Source organism: Somniosus microcephalus, chromosome 3, assembly GCF_052327205.1.
Source record: "Somniosus microcephalus isolate GS21.2 chromosome 3, FLI_Smic_1.0, whole genome shotgun sequence".
In the NCBI taxonomy this organism is placed as follows: domain Eukaryota; kingdom Metazoa; phylum Chordata; class Chondrichthyes; order Squaliformes; family Somniosidae; genus Somniosus; species Somniosus microcephalus.
Genome location: NC_140989.1, coordinates 51,230,134 through 51,249,600, shown reverse-complemented (window position 1 = coordinate 51,249,600; position 19,467 = coordinate 51,230,134). Strand labels below are relative to the sequence as shown.

The window sequence follows — 19,467 nt, the reverse complement described above, 5'->3', positions numbered from 1 at the left end:
TGCGGGTTAGGTTGATTGGCTATGATAAATTGACCCTTAGTGTTAGGGGGATTAAATACGTGGGGTTACGGGGATAGGGTGGGATATGTGTTGGTGTAGGGGTTACGGGGATCGGGTGGGATATGTGTTGGTGTAGGGGTTACGGGGATCGGGTGGGATATGTGTTGGTGTAGGGGTTACGGGGATCGGGTGGGATATGTGTCAGTGCAGGCTTGATGGGCTGAAATGGCCTCTATCTGCATTGTGGGGTTTCTGTGTGATTCTGTGAAACATTAACCTGTCTTCTCTTCACATATACTGACTTACCTGCCGTGTGTTTCTAAATTTATATCATTTATATTGTACTTCAGTTATTCCCTCACTTCCTGATAGGAGCGAGGGAATAATTGAATGACAACACAAATACCCTTTGATGGGGTAGTGGGATATGATTCCCATTCCTGGATAGTGATCATGGACAGAAACCCTATCTAATTATTTCCCTCCTTGACATAAGTCACTGAGGGCAGTTTTGTGGTTTTAGGCTGGTAAACACCAGCATGGACATGTTGGGCTGAATGGCCTGTTTCTGTGCTGTTAATACTTTGTAATACTTGTCATTTTAGCCTAGTTCCAATTCTGCATTCACCATTTACTAATCTAGCATTTAAACTAAGTGTTTGGGAAAGCTCCCACTAGATGGCATAATTATAATGTGAAACAAAGAGTGACCCTTGCATTGTTGAACTAGCACAAACCTTATGTCAGAATAGCAAGTCCTGTGAGAAGTGTTCTAAGGTTTGATGATAGTCAAATAGGTAGCATGATATTCTTGTTAATCTGCTTCCTTTTAATGGTGTCTTTATCAAACATACAACTCATTGAAATGTTTCTTTCCTCAGTGTTTGGAGCGAGCGATGAAGTTTGCATTTGATGAATTCCACCTGTGGTATCAATTAGCACTTTCACTGGTGGCTTGCGGAAAGGTAAGGTCTCTAATCGTAGTATAGCTGCCATTGCATTCCGTTCCTCTTATTGAGGCAACATTGAGAACATTTAAATGCGATCGTAGTAGATTTTATAATATTTTTCAGTAATTCTTTTTTGAAGGATTTTTGTCATCCTGGAGTATATTTTTGTGTGTGTATAGAAAGAAAGACTTACATTTATATAGCCTTTCATGACCACCGGACATCTTGTTGTAATGTGGGAAATGTGGCAGCCAATTTGCGCACAGCAAGGTCCCACAAACATCAAAGCGGATAATGACCTGATAATCTGTTGATTGAGGGATAAATATTGGCCAGGACACCGGGGATAACTCCTGCTCTTCTTCGAAAAAGTGCCATGGCATCTTTTACATCCACCTGAGCGCAGTCTCATCCGAAAGACACCTCTTCAAGCGTCAGCCTGGATTTATTGCGTGGGACTTGAACCCACAACCTTCTTGACTCAGAGGCGAGTGTGCTACCCACTGAGCCACAGCTGACACTGTAAAGTTAAAGAACAATTCTTTTACTAAACTGTAATTTCTTTCTTTTCCCTTCTATCTCATGTTGCCACACACACATTTCACCATGTGCAAACACAAAATTTGCATATTGGCTAGACAGGAACAAGTATTTAGTTTTAGTGCAGGAAGTTGGAAATGAAACATGATTGCTTTTCCTGGTTTAATCTTGGAAACTGTAGCAACTCTGCATCGTATTCCTTTCTTCAGCCCCTCCAAATTGTCTAAAACTGTCCTGTAAAGCCAGGGGGGGAGAAATTGGGTGGAGCCGCAAACGGGGCGCCAAGCTCGCCTGGGCGCCAGATTTTGCGCTGCGATCACCGGAAATTCAGCTCGAGTGGCCCAAGAGGGACACTGGGCAAGGCTCGAGGCGCTCCGCGTCCCTCTTAGGGCGCTGAAACTGAATATCGCAGCGCAACGTGCCGCAGCGCCACACGCTGTGGCATGACGCGCTGCGGTACTGCAGGCCTTCCTCCCATTCTTAAGGGGGAGGGGCCTGCACCAGCGCGATGAGCGATCGCGAGTGCCGGCAAAAGAGCCCGGCACCGAGGAGAAGTGCCGGGCTCTCGGAAAACAGCCGGCAATGCCGCGGGGGAAGAACAGGAGGCCGGGGCCGGAGGTGCTGGCAGGCGGCCGCCCCGCACCTCCACCTTAATTTGCGCCACTGCCGCCACAGGTAGGCCCCGTGAACCGGGCGCGATTAGTGAGCGGTGCTACAGAGGCGGTCGCTGCCAAATATCGCGATCGGGGCGGTAGCGGGGCGCTGCGCACACCGATGACGTCATCGGTGGCGGCGCAGCGCAACAGGCTAACGCCGCCATTAGCGCCCCAGCTAAATATCGCGGAAGGCATGGCCAGTGGCGCTAAAGCCACTAAGTGCCCTCTTTAGGCGCTAACTGGTGGCGCAGCCCACCGAATTTCTCCCCCAGGGTCTCTTGACTATCAAACCTGTATTTTAAATCATAACAATTTGTGTAAGCCAGTGACATTGCATGGTGGATGCCTAATTTATCAAATAAAGCTACTGAAAGTAACTCGTCTTCTATAGTGTACAGTATTTGTACACTCTACATATTTATTATTATGCATTGGTATCTATATGCATTAGTTACAAGATGTATAACATGCAGTATAGTATACAAACTTTTTAATTACTGCCTTATATATTTAGCGTGTTGATGTAATTAGCTCCTATAGTGTAGTGTGTAGTGCACACAGTTGTTATTTGTACATATGACATTTTACTGTATAGTAAGCAGTAATTGTATGTATGTATAAACTACTATACCATATGGATTAGAGTGTGTTTTCCGGTAATTGGCTGCTATGCAGTAAAGCTGTCACAGTACCAGTGGTGTGATGCCATCATATACCTTCATATCCTGTGTTTCACTTATCACAAGATAAATATGGATAAGGAATACCATGCAGCCCATCCTAGCTAATACATCCAGAATAAAATATTGCAGCAACCCCCATCACCGCATCCAACTGTTTCTTAAAATGATTCAAGAATTTTGCCTCTTGTACTGTACCCAGAATTCCTTTTCTGGTGTGATTTAGCTTTTGTGTACCAAATATCTTACAGACGATTGTTAATTTGTTTGACTTGAAGTAGTGTCCCAAATGTACCTTCACTACATTGCTTACTGTCTTGGACATCTCTGAGATCACTTCTTTGTCACTCCCTTTCTAAAGAGCCACGTTCCACCAGTCTTTTCTCATATCTCAGATCTCTGACACGCACTGAATCAGTCTCATGGCTCCTCTCTCTTACCATTCATCTGCTCCATACCGCATTTACCATGCTCATGGTATTGCGTAATGTTGGGAAGATTTAAAAAATATTTAGTGTATGCTAGCAGATTTCCCTTGGCATAGCTCATGGTGAGCTGGATGTTAGGCTATTGTAAAAGAAGTGAGTACAGGGGTGGGGGAATAGGCTCTCATGGTCGCTAAAAGGATTTGGAAAGAAGTTTGAGAGAGATGTACTCGGGGGACCATCAGGGAAATATTTTTTAGTTCCTGGAAAATAGTGTTTTCTTTATCTACTTTCTTTACCTCAAATAAATACATCTGTGCATGTAACATGGTGGAGAAGGGCAGCTCAGGGTCATGTGGCTCCGTAATTTGTTTGTTCAGTAGAGTGATGTAGGGGATAGGGCAAAATGGCAACTTGTTCAATTGCTGTGCAGGTTTAGAGAGAATGTTTGGCGGGGGAACTCCAGACACCTAAATCTGGGCCTGCAGATAGGAAGTAAAAACTCAACCAGAGTCGTACTCCTGAGCGGGTGAGCAGAATGACTGGAGGAGTCTGTCTGTAGGATAGTAAATAAACACATGGCTGATTTAATGAAAAAAATTTACAAAATAGATCCCTTGTGTATATAGTTAGTTAAATATATTTTTCTGTCGAATGTACATCTGATAAAGCTATAAACGTTGTGATTTATGTTGCTTTGGTATAACCTTGGCTGTGTGTTGTCCGTACTTTCCAATTGATGGGCAGGGCTTACACATTCTGTGAATGGCCTGCCTTGCTGTTTAAAAATTAAAATTCTGCTGTGTTCTCTCTTCCACTTCCCCGCCATCTTCAAAAGGTGGTGCTCTGTGGTAAACCACTGTATTGTATATTGCCACCTCTGGGTGGCGCTGTGTATGGAGGCATGCCTCAGCTGACTCCACCCACCACTGTGTGGGTTTCGTTCAGACTTGTTCAGTCACTCACGAAGAAGCATGGTCTCTTCTTAGCTAATAAAAGCCTTATTCATCTCTTCTTTCGACTCATCATCTCTTCTTCGACTCATCACCTTTTATGAAGTAATTGATAAGCGTATCAATTTTATTAGCTAAAAGTTAAATGGCGACACCTGAGGAGCAACAACAGCAACGGATACAGCAGACATTGCTGAGAGCCCTCAGACCACCACGCCTGGACCTCGACCCTCAAGATGTGGGTGCATCAGCCAAGTTTGAACACTGGCTGAGCTGCTTTGAATCCTTCCTCGCAATCTCACAGGTTACAGAGGAGGATCACAAACTGAAAATTTTGACCGCCCAGGTGAGCCATCAAGTATATATGCTAATCCGGGACTCTAATACGTACGTGGCGGCCCTCGAGCTACTAAAAGGGCAATATACGCGCCCAGTGAACACAATTTACGCCCGACACCTCTTGGGATCCCGCAGGCAGCAACCGGGAGAATCGGTAGGGGCATTTGCACGGGCGCTACTGGCACTCTGCAGAGACTGCGATTGTAAAGCGGTAACGGCTGTGGAGCACGCGCAGGGACTCGCCTGTGATGCCTTCGTCAGGGGCCTCCAGTCAGACCACACCCGGCAGAGACTGCTAGAAAGCAAGGAACCCGACCTGAAGACGGCCATTGCCCTCGCGCTCTCGTTAGAGGAGGCCCACCGAAACCTCGAGGCATACCCCCGTAACGGCGCCGAGACATGGCAATCGAAACCGTGGGACACGGGACCGCCGCCCCCGGCACCAACCGCTGCAGCGACCCAACCGAGACAGCAGCCTCCGGTAAGAACTGCTTCGATGCCCAGTAACCAGGCCCAAAAATGCTATTTCTGTGGCCAGTTAAAACATCCCAGAGCGCACTGCCCAGCTAAGACAGCTACCTGCTCGGGCTGCGGGAAGAAAGGCCATTACGCTAACGCCTGCAAGGGGAAGCCAGCCAGCAGCGCAGCGTGCGGGCCGTGGGAGCAGCCATCTTATCCGCCATTTTGTGTACCCCCGGCCGCATGGCATCCGCCGCCATCGTATCCAACGCACTCAACCGCCATTTCGTCACCGGAACCGACCACCGTCTCGGCGGATGACTATAGTGACTCACTAAGCCACATACTGGCCTCCGTGACGCTGGATCAAGGCCACCCTCACCATCTATCCAGCTCCATGATGGATATCGCGGTAAACGGCCGCGCCACCAGTTGCCTGATCGACAGCGGGAGCACAGAGAGTTTCGTCCACCCCGACACGGTACGTAGCCACTCCCTCACGATTCTGCCAACGCACCATCGCATTTCTATGGCGTCCAAGTCCCAGTCAATGGACATCAGCGGCTACTGTGTGGTGACCCTGTCAGTAGGGGGCACTGAATATCAAAAATTTAAACTGCTAGTCCTGCCCCGTCTTTGCGCTGCCGTCCTGCTCGGGTTGGATTTTCAGTGCCACCTTAAGAGTGTCACACTAGCATACGGTGGACCCCTCCCCCCACTCACAGTCTGCAACCAACAACTTTTAAATCGCCCGCTGCAAACCACCTGCAGCCTTTCCACATTAAAAGTCCCCCCCCCTCCCCTGTTCGCTAACCTCACCCGCGACTGTAAACCCATCGCTACCAAAAGCAGGCGGTACAGTGCCGGGGACAGAGCTTTTATCAGCTCTGAGGTGGAGCGGCTCTTGAAGGAGGGCATTATCGAAGGTAGCACTAGCCCCTGGCGAGCCCAGGTTGTAGTCGTTAAAACCACTGCAAAACGCCGCATGGTAATCGACTACAGCCAAACCATAAACCGGTACACCCAGCTGGACGCGTACCCCCTCCCTCGCATATCTGATATGGTCAATCAGATTGCGCAATACAAAGTATTCTCCACCATCGACCTTAAGTCAGCGTACCACCAGCTGCCCATCCGCCATGAGGACCGCCAGTATACTGCCTTCGAGGCAAACGGCCGCCTCTACCACTTCCTTAGGGTCCCCTTCGGCGTCACCAACGGGGTTTCGGTCTTCCAAAGGGAGATGGACCGAATGGTTGACCAGAACGCGCTGCGGGCAACCTTCCCCTATTTGGATAACGTCACCATCTGCGGCCACGACCAGCAGGACCACGACGTTAATCTAGCAAATTTCCTCCGTACGGCCCAACGGCTGAACCTAACGTACAATAAGGAAAAATGTATGTTTCACACCAAGCGCCTGGCCATCCTCGGCTGCGTGGTGGAGAACGGAGTCATCGGGCCCGACCCCGACAGAATGCGCCCCCTAATGGAGCTACCCCTTCCCCACTGCCAAAAAGCACTGAAGAGATGCCTGGGGTTTTTCTCCTACTACGCCCAGTGGGTGCCCCTCTATGCAGACAAAGCCAGGCCCCTCATCAAAGCCACCTCCTTCCCCCTGACACCAGAGGCGTGTGCAGCCTTCACTCTTATCAAGAACGATATCGCGAAGGCCGCAATGCACGCGGTGGATGAGTCCATCCCCTTCCAAGTGGAGAGCGATGCCTCCGACTTCGCCCTAGCCGCGACCCTTAACCAGGCGGGCAGACCCGTGGCCTTTTTCTCAAGGACCCTCCAGGGCCCCGAGACGAGACACTCCTCCGTCGAAAAGGAGGCCCAGGCTATTGTAGAAGCGGTGCGTCACTGGAGGCATTACCTGGCCGGGAAACGATTTACCCTGCTCACTGACCAGCGTTCAGTAGCTTTTATGTTTAATAATAAGCAGAGGGGTAAAATCAAGAACGACAAGATCTTGAGGTGGAGAATCGAACTCTCCACCTACAATTATGATATCTTGTATCGGCCAGGGAAACTCAATGAGCCCCCAGATGCCCTATCACGTGGTACATGCGCCAACGCGCAGAGTGATAGGCTGCAGTCCCTCCACAATGACCTCTGCCACCCGGGGGTCACCAGGTTTTTCCATTTTATCAAATCCCGTAACCTGCCCTACTCCATCGAGGAGGTCAGGACCATGACCAAGAGCTGCCAAATCTGCGCCGAGTGCAAACCGCACTTCTATAGGCTGGACAGAGCAAGCCTGATCAAGGCCACCCGCCCCTTCGAACGCCTGAGCGTCGATTTTAAAGGGCCCCTCCCCTCCGCTGACCGCAATGTGTACTTCCTCAACATAGTTGATGAGTACTCCCGTTTCCCCTTTGCCATCCCTTGCCCAGACATGACCAGTACCACGGTCATCAAGTGTCTGAATGACATCTTCGCTCTGTTCGGGTTCCCCAGCTATATACATAGCGACAGGGGCTCATCGTTCATGAGCGACGAACTTCGGCAGTACCTGCTAACAAGAGGTATTGCCACGAGCAGGACCACCAGTTACAACCCCCGGGGGAACGGCCAGGTGGAAAGGGAGAACGCGACGGTTTGGAAGGCAGTCCTCTTAGCACTAAAATCTAAGGGCCTTCCGACCTCCCGCTGGCAGGAGGTCCTCCCTGCAGCGCTTCACTCCATTCGGTCACTGCTTTGTACTGCCACTAATGCGACCCCTCATGAGAAAATGTTCGTTTTCCCCCGGAAGTCTACATCGGGAACCTCGCTACCGGCATGGTTGACTTCTCCTGGGCCCGTCCTACTGCGGAGGCACGTGAGGACGCATAAAACGGACCCCCTGGTCGAGCGGGTGCACCTCCTACACGCCAACCCCCAGTATGCCTGGGTGACATACCCAGACGGGCGGGAGGACACTGTCTCCATACGAGATCTCGCACCCTCGGGTACCCCTGAATTACCACCGTTATCCCCCTTACCACCGTTATCCCCCTTACCACTGTTATCCCCCACCACCCCTCCCAACCCAACCCCTGCAGACGGCATGCCAAAGCCCCAGGAATCTTCGCCAACCACCCAGACACCAGACCCGACGTCGGATGCTGCAACACCACCGCCGCCACCACGACGATCAGGACGTCAGACAAGGCCTCCTGATAGACTTAACTTGTAGTACCCTTCACCCCGCCGGACTTCACATTAAACAAGGGGTGAATGTGGTAAACCACTGTATTGTATATTGCCACCTCTGGGTGGCGCTGTGTATGGAGGCATGCCTCAGCTGACTCCACCCACCACTGTGTGGGTTTCGTTCAGACTTGTTCAGTCACTCACGAAGAAGCATGGTCTCTTCTTAGCTAATAAAAGCCTTATTCATCTCTTCTTTCGACTCATCATCTCTTCTTCGACTCATCACCTTTTATGAAGTAATTGATAAGCGTATCATGCTCATTGAAGTCCGAAGGTATGCAGCCTGTATCTGCATTCTGGAAATCGTAATCCACAGATTTCTTGTAGACAGTAATACTGGTGCATTGTGGAAGTTATATTCTGCTACTCAGTTTGAGTGTCTTAATTCAGCTGATAGAGTTATCTCTGGGAAACCCTTTGAACTTGATTATTAGGCTTCTGACCATTATCCAGTAACCTCCGCTGGTGATGCAGGTATGTAGGTGCTGACTAAGGACAGGTTGGGGCTTGGCTTTTGCTAGCTGCTGGCGCTCCATATCCAATCTCACACATGGGCGAGATACCCAAGCGCCATTGCCACTTGTGTAATTGGAACCCCAGCATGAGCCACTGTCCTCTGGAAAGAGGTAGAAAGGTGGAGGAGGGGGGAAAAAAAGTTCCAAGATATGTCCGTGCCCTTGCCCTGAAAGCGATAGCTGTACAGTGTTTAAGTCAATAAGATCAGAATATGAGACACTGAATATTAGCTTGGTTTATGATTGCACAAAATGTTATTTTTTTTGTCAGGTACATGAAGCTCCACAGTTTTTTTCGCACACACCCACCCCCCCCCCCCTTTTTAAAAAGGGAAAAAATTACCTAGATGACTTGAGGAAAAGAATTATCTACAGAATTTTGTGTGCGTTTTCCTTCCATTTCTCCAGCGACTCTTGCTGACCTACATTTACATGGGTGCTGACTGCCTCTGGTATATCACCTGTGCAGTCTTGAGTGTAAGTGCAGACAGTGAGTTCCCTCAGGCAGTTTTACTGGGGGGGTGGGGGGGAAAGGAAGGCTAGGGCACCAGAGCCAAGCCCAATCCTGATGCCATCTCATGTCATACACATACACTTTCCAGCAGGGCTTCCTCGCTAGTCTCCCAGTTCATCAGTGCTCTTGATTTTTGTTCCCCTCGCTGTGATTTCTTTTAGTCAGTAACGTTAGACATGAAGTTGCCAATTGAGATTATGGTAAAAATAGCCAGTCTCATATGTGGGGTATGGCACATCCCTTCCTCCATTTAACATCTCCGCAATCCAGCCCTTGGATACATCCCAAAAAATAGCCGATGCACCCCAGAGAATGTATCATTTTGCTGACACGATGCTGAACTGACACGAACGTCAATGCCCTGTAACCCGTGTAGTAAGTTTTAATACAGATGGGGAAAAGTGAAGACTTTCAAAAATAATTTTTAAAACTGCATAAAATCAGCACTCCAGTTTGTTTTAAAAATTAAATATTAAATTGTGTGTAAACCTTTCTGGTTTCCTCTGTTGAACAATTTTCCTGAACTCTCGCGACCCATTTTTACACATTACTCCTCTGAAACGTATCTTAGTGCTTGGCAGACTGCTCGGTATGGATTCATTGTACACAGCACGATAGGGCATTTTATACGGAGTATTTGCATGGAGTATGCTAATGTTGCTCAGCATAGACTGTCCATGCAAATGTTTCTGGCTTTAAACTACAGATGTACAATAGTTAGTTTATTCAGCATTACAAAAATGGGATAAAAGGAAACTGAAGTGTTTGCTTTCAGTAGTAAACTTCCAAATGTATGCAAATTAATCTAGCTATTCTGCAATTGATGGCAAAAAATAGAGTACGCCTTATAGGGAAGAGATATCCTCTCTGCTTGCTGAGCAAATGTGAAATCCCTTCCTTCCTCCCCCTCCCCTGGCTTCTGTCCTGAAGTATCCCTTTCAGAGTCTGCAGTGCATCAACACATACTAAAGGCAGAAGATGGACAATTTAGCTACAAGTTCTATTTCAAACAAATATAACTTCACTACAACACACTTACTTGGTCTGTATTTAATGCAATTATTTAATTATTGTCAAAAAAAATAAGCTTTTTATTTTCAAGTGACAAAGTAAAGTTAACTGGAAATGTGGCATTTTAAAGCCATACCAGTTACTGTGATTTGATGATAGGAATTCTGAATTAACAGCATGTAAAGACGGTGCATGTTCAGGGTGGTTTCCCTGGTAAGATATTAAATGATTGCCAGGAACCTTGTAACAGGAGAGGGCGAGGGAGAAAAAGAAAGTGCCATTCTCTCAGTGCTGAGCATTGGGACAACAGAAGACCGCCTGCAATCTTAAAATAGCTTTAAAAGAGGGAGGAGAGAGGTATCGATTGTTGGACAGCTTTGGTGACAAATTGCTGTGTCACTAAAGTTCCCTGAGTCATTTTTAAAGATGTCACATGGGTTTTTGCTTTAGGTTTGTAATTATCCATGCATGTATTGGCTAGTTCCTTCTGATGTTGCTGAAGTACAGAAATCTCCCCAAGTTGGTTCTTGTTGCATAATTACAGTGGTTTGTGAACTGCTTTAAAAAAAATCTGTTTATTGCTGTGGACTGCACCAACATTCAGTGCAGTGGACTCCACTTGCTGTCCCCTCTGATTCTTGCTTTGTAATACGTGTCCTTTTTTTCCTGTGTTGCTTAATTTTCGATCGATCCAATTCAATTTTTAAAAAATCTGATTTTCCTGCATTCCTACTAACTGGCATTACTTCTGTTTATTTTGATCTGCTTCCAGCGGAATCTTTATGTAGTATTTTCTGGTCACACAGATGCAGTTGTCTGCGGTTGCTCTCCAAGTTGGTAGTGTGGTAGAAATTGCTAGACCACCTGCAGTAATTTAGTGCAAGAAAGGTTGCTGATTGAATTGCAAAAAGGTTTTGTTCTCCCACAAAATCACACCCTCAGGACTGAAGTCACTTTTTGTATGTTAAAGAATAGGGCGGGGAGGGAAGGAAGGAAGTGCGTTAAACTGATGGGGGTGGGGAGGGGACGAGAAGGGGGTCGCGTTAAACTGAAGGGGGAGGGGGAAGGGAATTGGGGAGTGTTAAAGTGAAGGGTCTGGGATGGGGAAGAAGGGGGTGCGTGAACTGAACGGGTGGGGAGGGGAAGGGGGCAAACTGAACTGAAGGGGATAGTGAGGGGAAGGGGGAGCACGTTAACTGAAGGGGTGGGAGGGGCGTGTTCATCTGAAGGGGTTGGGGAGGAGAAGGGGGCGTGCTAAACTGAAAGGCATGAGGAGGGAAAGGGGCGTGGCGTGTTAAACTGAAAGGAACAGTGGAAATCCACTGTATAATAAACGCGCATCAAGTGAGAACAGGATGGAGCTCAAGCTTGGCTGAATATCTCACCAGTACACTGTCCAGCCTCGCACATGGAGAATGGCCACTCGAGCGAGCAAATAAAAGGCTGTTTCCACCACCCATTGAATTATGTCCCAGCAACAGCCAGTGCCTTCAGGAGAGGAGAAAGTTGGGAATAATAGATGACTTATTGTATTCCATTTCCTGACACACAATGATATACCTATCAATTCATCCAATGAAAAGCGACGAGTTAAGAAAGTAACTATAGGTTTTTATTGGCTAAATAACAGAGCCCACCCTCGTGGGTGATCGGATCCAACAAGGAGGAATACCAGCCAGTCGACCACCTTTATACCTGGGCAGGTAGGTGGAGCCATGGGCGGAGTCAGCAGTGGTCAGCCCAGGTATAACAGCGTGACAAGAGGCGACCTCGTATAGTGATACAACAGTGTGAACAGTGATAACGATATAACAGTGATAACTATAGTGTAACGATAGTGAACGACAAAAGTGGTTTACCACATTCACCCCTTGTTTAGATTTGAGTCCGGCGGGGTGAAGTGTACTACCAGTTCTGGCAAGTCAGTCTGTCCGGAGGCCTCGTAAGCCTTTCTGATCGTCGCAGCGGCGGTGTTGCATTCTCCGGTGTTGATGCTGGTGTCTGCGTGGTCGGCGAAGGCTCGTGGGGTTCCGGCATGCCGTCTACCTTAGCTGGTGTTGGGGGGGGGGGGGTAAAGGTGGTGTCTCCGGAATGCCCGAGGGTGCGAGGTCTCGTAAGGAGACTGTGTCCTCCCGCCCGTCCGGGTAAGCCACATAGGCGTACTGGGGGTTGGCGTGCAGGAGGTTCACCTTCTCGACCAGGGGGTCCGTTTTATGGGTCCTCACGTGCTTTCGCAGCAGGACGGGCCCCGGGGAGGTCAGCCAGGTTGGTAGTGTGGTTCCCGTAGTCGACTTCCTGGGGAAAACAAACATTCGTTCATGGGGGGTGGCGTTAATGGCAGTGCAAAGTAGTGACCGGATGGAGTGCAGAGCTGCCGGGAGGACTTCCTGCCAGCGGGAGGTTGGGAGGCCCTTAGACTTTAAGGCTAAGAGGACGGCCTTCCATACCGTCGCGTTCTCTCTTTCTACCTGGCCGTTCCCTCGGGGGTTGTAGCTGGTGGTCCTGCTTGCAGCAATACCTCTCGCTAGTAGGAACTGACGGAGTTCCTCGCTCATGAAGGAGGAGCCCCGGTCACTATGTATATAGTTTGGGAACCCGAACAAGGCGAAGAGGTCGTTCAGGCATTTGATGACCGTGGTACTGGTCATGTCTGGGCAGGGGAAGGCAAAGGGGAAACGGGAGTACTCATCAACGATGTTGAGGAAGTACACATTACGGTCAGAGGACGGGAGGGGCCCCTTAAAGTCGATGCTCAGGCGCTCGAAGGGGCGGGTGGCCTTGATCAGGCTTGCTCTGTCCGGCCTAAAGAAGTGCGGTTTGCACTCGGCACAGGTCTGGCAGTTCCTGGTCATGGTCCTGACCTCCTCGATGGAGTATGGCAGGTTGCGGGCCTTAATGAAGTGGTAAAGTCTGGTGACCCCGGGGTGGCAGAGGTCGTTGTGGAGGGTCTGAAGTCTATCACTTTGCGCGCTGGCGCATGTAATTCGTGACAGAGCATCAGGGGGATCGTTCAGCTTACCTGGCCGGTACAAGATATCATAATCATAGGTGGATAGTTCGATTCTCCACCTCAATATCTTGTCATTCTTGATTTTGCCCCTCAGCTTGTTATTAAACATAAAAGCGACCGAACGCTGGTCGGTGAGGAGGGTAAATCGTTTGCCTGCCAGGTAATGCCTCCAGCGTCGTACCGCCTCCACAATTGCTTGGGCCTCCTTCTCGACCGATGAGTGTCGGATCTCAGGGCCCTGTAGGGTCCTTGAGAAGAAGGCCACTGGTCTCCCCTCCTGGTTAAGGGTAGCGGCTAGGGCGAAGTCGGATGCATCGCTCTCCACTTGGAAGGGGATGGACTCGTCCACTGCGTGCATTGTGGCCTTGGCGATGTCTCCCTTAATGAGGGAGAAGGCTGCGCACGCTTCCTCCGTAAGGGGGAAGGATGTGGACTTCATGAGGGGTCTGGCTTTGTCTGCATAATTGGGCACCCATTGGGCATAGTAGGCGAAGAGCCCCAGGGTTCTCTTCAGAGCCTTTGGACAGTGGGGGAGGGGTAGCTCCATGAGGGGACGCATTCTTTCAGGGTCGGGGCCGATGACTCCGTTCTCTACTACACAGCCGAGGATGGCAAGGCGCGAGGTGTTAAACACACATTTCTCCTTATTGTAGGTGAGGTTCAGCCGTTGGGCCGTACGGAGGAATCTCTCCAGATTAACGTCATGGTCCTGCCGGTCGCGGCCGCAGATGGTGACGTTATCTAGGTAGGGGAACGTGGCATGCAGCCCGTTCTGGTCAACCATCCGGTCCATCTCCCTTTGGAAGACCGAAACCCCGTTGGTGACGCCGAAGGGAACCCTAAGGAAGTGGTAGAGGCGGCCGTTCGCCTCGAAGGCTGTATACTGGCGGTCCTCAGGGCGGATAGGGAGTTGGTGATAGGCCGACTTAAGGTCGATGGTGGAGAATACCCGGTACTGCGCAATCTGATTGACCATATCAGATATGCGTGAAGGGGGTATGCGTCCAGCTGGGTGTACCTGTTTATGGTCTGGCTGTAGTCGATGACCAGGCGGTTTTTATTGCCGGTCTTAACGACCACGACCTGGGCACGCCAGGGGCTGGTGCGCCCCTCGATGATGCCCTCCTTCAGGAGACGCTGCACCTCAGAGCTAATGAAAGCTCTGTCCCCGGCGCTGTACCGCCTGCTCTTGGTCGCGACGGGTTTGCAGTCGGGGGTGAGGTTAGCGAACAGGGAAGGTGGCGGGACCTTGAGGGTGGATAGGCCGCAGGTGTTACGCGGTGGGCGGTTTAAAATCTGTTGGTTGTCGACTGTGAGTGGGGGGAGGGGTCCGCCGTATGCTAGCGTGACGCTTTGGAGGTGGGATTGGAAGTCTAGCCCTAGTAGGACGGCGGCGCATAGCTGGGGAAGGACGAGGAGTTTAAAATTTTTATACTCCGTACCCTTAACCGATAGGGTCACAACACAGTAGCCGCTGATGTCTGTGGCGTGGGATCTCGATGCCATCGAGATCCGGTTGCGCGTTGGTAGGACAGGGAGGGAGTAGTGGCTCACCGTGTCTGGGTGGATGAAACTCTCCGTGCTTCCGCTGTCGAACAGGCAGGTCGTGGCGTGGCCGTTTACTCTGATGTCCATCATTGACTTGGACAGGTGATGCGGGCGGGCTTGGTCCAGTGTGACGGAGGCTAGTGTATGGCTGAGCGAGTCGTTGTAGTCTGCGGGTGAGGCGGTAGTCGGGCCTAGAGGCACGGTGGCGGTCGAGCGTGGTGGGTAAAATGGCGTCTCCCACGAGGTTGGACAAAATGGCGGAGAAGATGGCTGCCCCCGTAACTCACATGAGGCACTGCTGGTGTCGGTTGCCTGTATCAAAGATGGCCGCCCCATGACTCACATGTGGGGATGCTGGCCTCTGTTGCCTTGAAGGAAGATGGCCTCCCCCACAGCTCGCATGAGGCACTGCTGGCCTCTGATGATCCACCTCTGCAGACCTTAGCGAAGTGGCCTTTCTTCATACAGTTTGAGCAGGTAGAGTTCCTGGCTGGGCAGCGCGACCTCGGGTGTTTCGTCTGGCCGCAGAAGAAGCAGCCGGTGGCCCGATCGCGGGGGTCCGATGTCGGAGCCGGTACCGGGGGTGGCAGTCTCGATCGGGTCCGGGACGCCGACGCTGAGGTAGGTCCCGGGGGGGTGCTGCGGGGGGTATCGCGGTCGGGGTCGGTCCCAAGTCCCAGGGTCGCGAGTTACAGTACCTTGAGTATGCCTCGAGGTCCCGATGGGCCACTTCTAGAGAGAGAGCGGGGGCTGCAGCTTTGTCCAGGTCGAGGTCCCTTGCTTCCAGTAGTCTTTGCCGTGAGTAGTCGGACCGCAGGCCTTTCACGAAGGCATCGCGGACATTGTCTTCAGTATTTTCTGCCGCCGTTACCGCTTTAAAGTTACAGTCTCTGCCGAGTGCTTGTAGCACCCGTAAAAATTCCTCCACGGGCTCTCCTGGCTGTTGCGGGCGGGATCTTAGGAGGTGTCTGGCATACATGGAATTTACCGCGGTTTGGTACTGTCTTTTCAGCCGGTTGATGGCGTCCTCGTATGTTTTGAGGTCCCGGATGAGTGCGAATACTTTAGGGCTCACTTGGGCGTTCAGAACTCTTAGCATGGATTTCTGAGGCACGCCGGATTCTCCCAGGTAGGCTTCGAAGCAGCTCAGCCAGTGTTCAAAGTCGAGGGCTGAGTTTGCTGCCTGTGGATTTAGGTCCAGGTACGGTGGTCTGAGGGCTCGCAGCCAGGCAGGCTGCTGTGGCTGTTGTAGCTGGGCGTCTGGCTGGTCGTTTGACTGTCCAGGTGTCGACATTTTAAAATTTAGCCAATAAAATTGATATACCTATCAATTCATCCAATGAAAAGCGACGAGTTAAGAAAGTAACTATAGGTTTTTATTGGCTAAATAACAGAGCCCACCCTCGTGGGTGATCGGATCCAACAAGGAGGAATACCAGCCAGTCGACCACCTTTATACCTGGGCAGGTAGGTGGAGCCATGGGCGGAGTCAGCAGTGGTCAGCCCAGGTATAACAGCGTGACAAGAGGCGACCTCGTATAGTGATACAACAGTGTGAACAGTGATAACGATATAACAGTGATAACTATAGTGTAACGATAGTGAACGACAAAAGTGGTTTACCACACACAACACAAATAATTGTACAGTGTTACTATGTTTTCAAAAAAAGTATCAAGAAGCATTGAATCCCATCTCTTGTCTGTTGCACTCTGATTCACTATGGAAATACCGAAGGTTGGCATTTTTTTTTGTAAATGATGGAAAGTGAAATAGAAAATACATTCCTGTGTGGAGGAAATCCAGCTGACTGTGCCAGGCTTGTGTTAGATTCGGTCAGACACTGGAATAAATTATGAATGATTTTAGGTCTGTTTGACTTCTACCTAACCAACCCGTTGAAGTTTACAATCTTTATTTAAGTAGTTGGAGGTAATTGAGCCAGTAAAGTGAAATAAGATTTGCATGCTGACACTTTACATTAGCATTCTGGTAATTGTAGCCATGACAACGTTTTTAAGCACATTTGCCAAAACGACTAACATAACTTTATTTTCCCCCAGTGAACATTTGTCCTAAAATAACATCTTCCTTCATTAACCAGCAGCCAAGGGACTGAACTGAAAATGCTTCCTGAATGTTGGCCTAATTTCTGTCTCGACTTGCTATGAATTAATGATATTAGCTCTGCGGTAGTTTAAAGATGAATGTGCATCTTGGGTCTTGTCACATATTAAATTGTCCAGAAGTTTGCCTTCAACAGTTGCAGTAGATTTGTCTTTGTATAGAAGCAGTTAACAGATAAATTAAGTAAATGCTGGGCAATTATGCAAAGAGACTATTCATTATTTTGCATATTTATTAATATACAAAGTGATCTCTCCCGATCATAGCATTTCACGGTACAGAGACTATCATGTCTGTGCCTGCTCTCTGAAAGAGCTATCCACTTAGTCCCATTCCTTTCCCCATAACCATTTAAATATTTCTTTCTCAAATATTTGCTAATGTGGTACCCTTGTTTAAAAAGGGAGAAAGGGATAGACCAAGTAATTACAGGCCAGTCAGCCTAACCTCGGTGGTGGGAAAATTATTGGAAAGAATTCTGAAGGACAGGATAAATCTTCATTTAGAAAGACACGCATTAATCAAGGATAGTCAGCACGGATTTGTTGAGGGAAGGTCGTGTCTGACAAACTTGATTGAATTTTTTGAAGAGGTAACAAAGAGGGTAGATGAGGGTAGTGCATTTGATGTAGTGTATATGGACTTTAGCAAGGCTTTTGATAAGGTTCCACATGGCAGACTGGTCATGAAGTTAAAAGCCCATGGGATCCAGGGCAAAGTGTCAAGTTGGATTCAAAACTGGCTCGGAGACAGGAAGCAGAGGGTAATGGTTGATGGGTGTTTTTGTGACTGGAAGGCTGTTTCCAGTGGGGTTCTGCAGGGCTCAGTACTAGGTCCCTTGCTTTTTGAGGTATATATCAACGATCTTGACTTGAATATAGGGGGTATGATTAAGAAGTTTGCAGATGATACTAAAATCGGCTGTGTGGTTGATACTGAAGAAGGAAGCTGTCGACTGCAGGAAGATATCAATAAATTGGTCAGGTGGGCAGAACAGTGGCTATTGGAATTCAATCCGGAGAAGTGCGAGGTAATTTGGGGAGGGCTAACAAGGAAAGGGAATACACATTAAATGGTAGGGCACTGAGTAGTGTCGAGGAACAAAGGGATCTTGGAGTGCATGTCCACAGATCCCCGAAAGTAGCAGGCCAAGTAGATAAGGTGGTTAAGAAGGCATACGGAATGCTTGCCTTTATTAGCCGTGGCATAGAATACAAGAGCAGGGGGGTTATGGGGTGGGGGGTCTGGAGCCCAGATGTAGGCCTGGATCGGCTTAGATTTTTCTGCTCCCAGTTGTTGTTTGTAGTGGCATCAAATGGACTACCAGGAACAGAAAATGGGCAGAAGCCTTGCCCCACAGGAGGCCCACCGACTTTGCACCCAAAGCAATTTCTGGTGGGTGGGGGGGGCGGGGGGGCAATTTATAATTTAAATATTTTAGAAGCCTGCAGGATGTCCGATGTATATCGTGCCCGTATGAGGTAGGTTGCTCGGTTGCAATAAATATCCTGCAGGTTATGAAGAGGACTCGGTGATATAGAGGTGCGCGCATTTCAGCTATTTCATTTTTTGTGCTTTACTTGCCGGCAGTTAGGTTCTCATGAGCCTCTATGTCAGTTGTTCAAATTATCTTATCTACCATTGGAAGTTTCCACCATTGGGTTTCCTATGTTGGAGTTCCCCTATATAATGTGATTAGAAGAGGACAACATGCAGAGGTAGGTTTGGTCGCATGAGAGATGGCCTGAAGCCTGCCCGCATCTGCAGGTGGCGGTGAACACACCTCACTTTGGCAGATGATTAGTGCACAGAATCATAGAATGATACAGCACAGAAGGAGGTCATTTAGCCCATTGTACCTGTGCCAGCTCTTTGAAAGAGCTCTCCAATTAGTCTCACTCCCCTGCTCTTCCCCATAGCCCTGCAAATTTCCCCCCTTCAAGTATTTATCCAATTCCATTTTGAAAGTTATTAATGAATCTCCTTCCACCACCCTTTCAGGCAGTGCATTCCAGATCACAACAACTCATTGTACAATTTTTTTTTCCTCACGTCGCCTCTGGTTGTTTTGCCAGTTACCTTAAATCTATGTTCTCTGGTTCATAGAATCATCGAAACTTACAGCACAGAAGGGGGCCATTCGGCCTGTCATGCCTGTGCTGGCTCTTTGAAAGAGCAGTCTTGTTCAGTCCCACACCCCTGCTTTTTGTCCGTAACCCTGTAAGTTTAAGGAGGGAGACAGAAAACAGGAAAGTTAGCCTAACATCTGTCATTGGGAAAATGCTGGAATCCATTATTAAGGAAGTAATAGCAGGACATTTAGAAAATCATAAGACAATCAAGCAGAGTCAACATGGTTTTATGAAAGGGAAATCGCGTTTGACAAATTTACTAGAGTTCTTTGAGAATGTAACGAGCAGGGTGGATAAAGGTGAACCAGTAGATGTAGTGTATTTGGATTTCCAGAAGGCATTCGATAAGGTGCCACATAAAAGGTTACTGCACAAGATAAGAGCTCACGGTGTTGGGGGTAACATATTAGATT

At 49.0% G+C, this 19,467-nt stretch overlaps 1 protein-coding gene across 1 annotated transcript in view; it reads left to right on the top strand.

Annotated features, from left to right (window-relative positions):
* The window catches only part of LOC147121052 (tetratricopeptide repeat protein 7A-like), a 408,967-nt gene that overhangs the window by 140,654 nt on the left and 248,846 nt on the right, over window positions 1-19,467 (top strand). Inside the window, exon 10 of the mRNA XM_085980379.1 lies at window positions 882-965. Coding sequence (XP_085836505.1) covers window positions 882-965 — 84 coding nt within the window. The remainder of the gene's footprint in view (window positions 1-881; window positions 966-19,467) is intronic.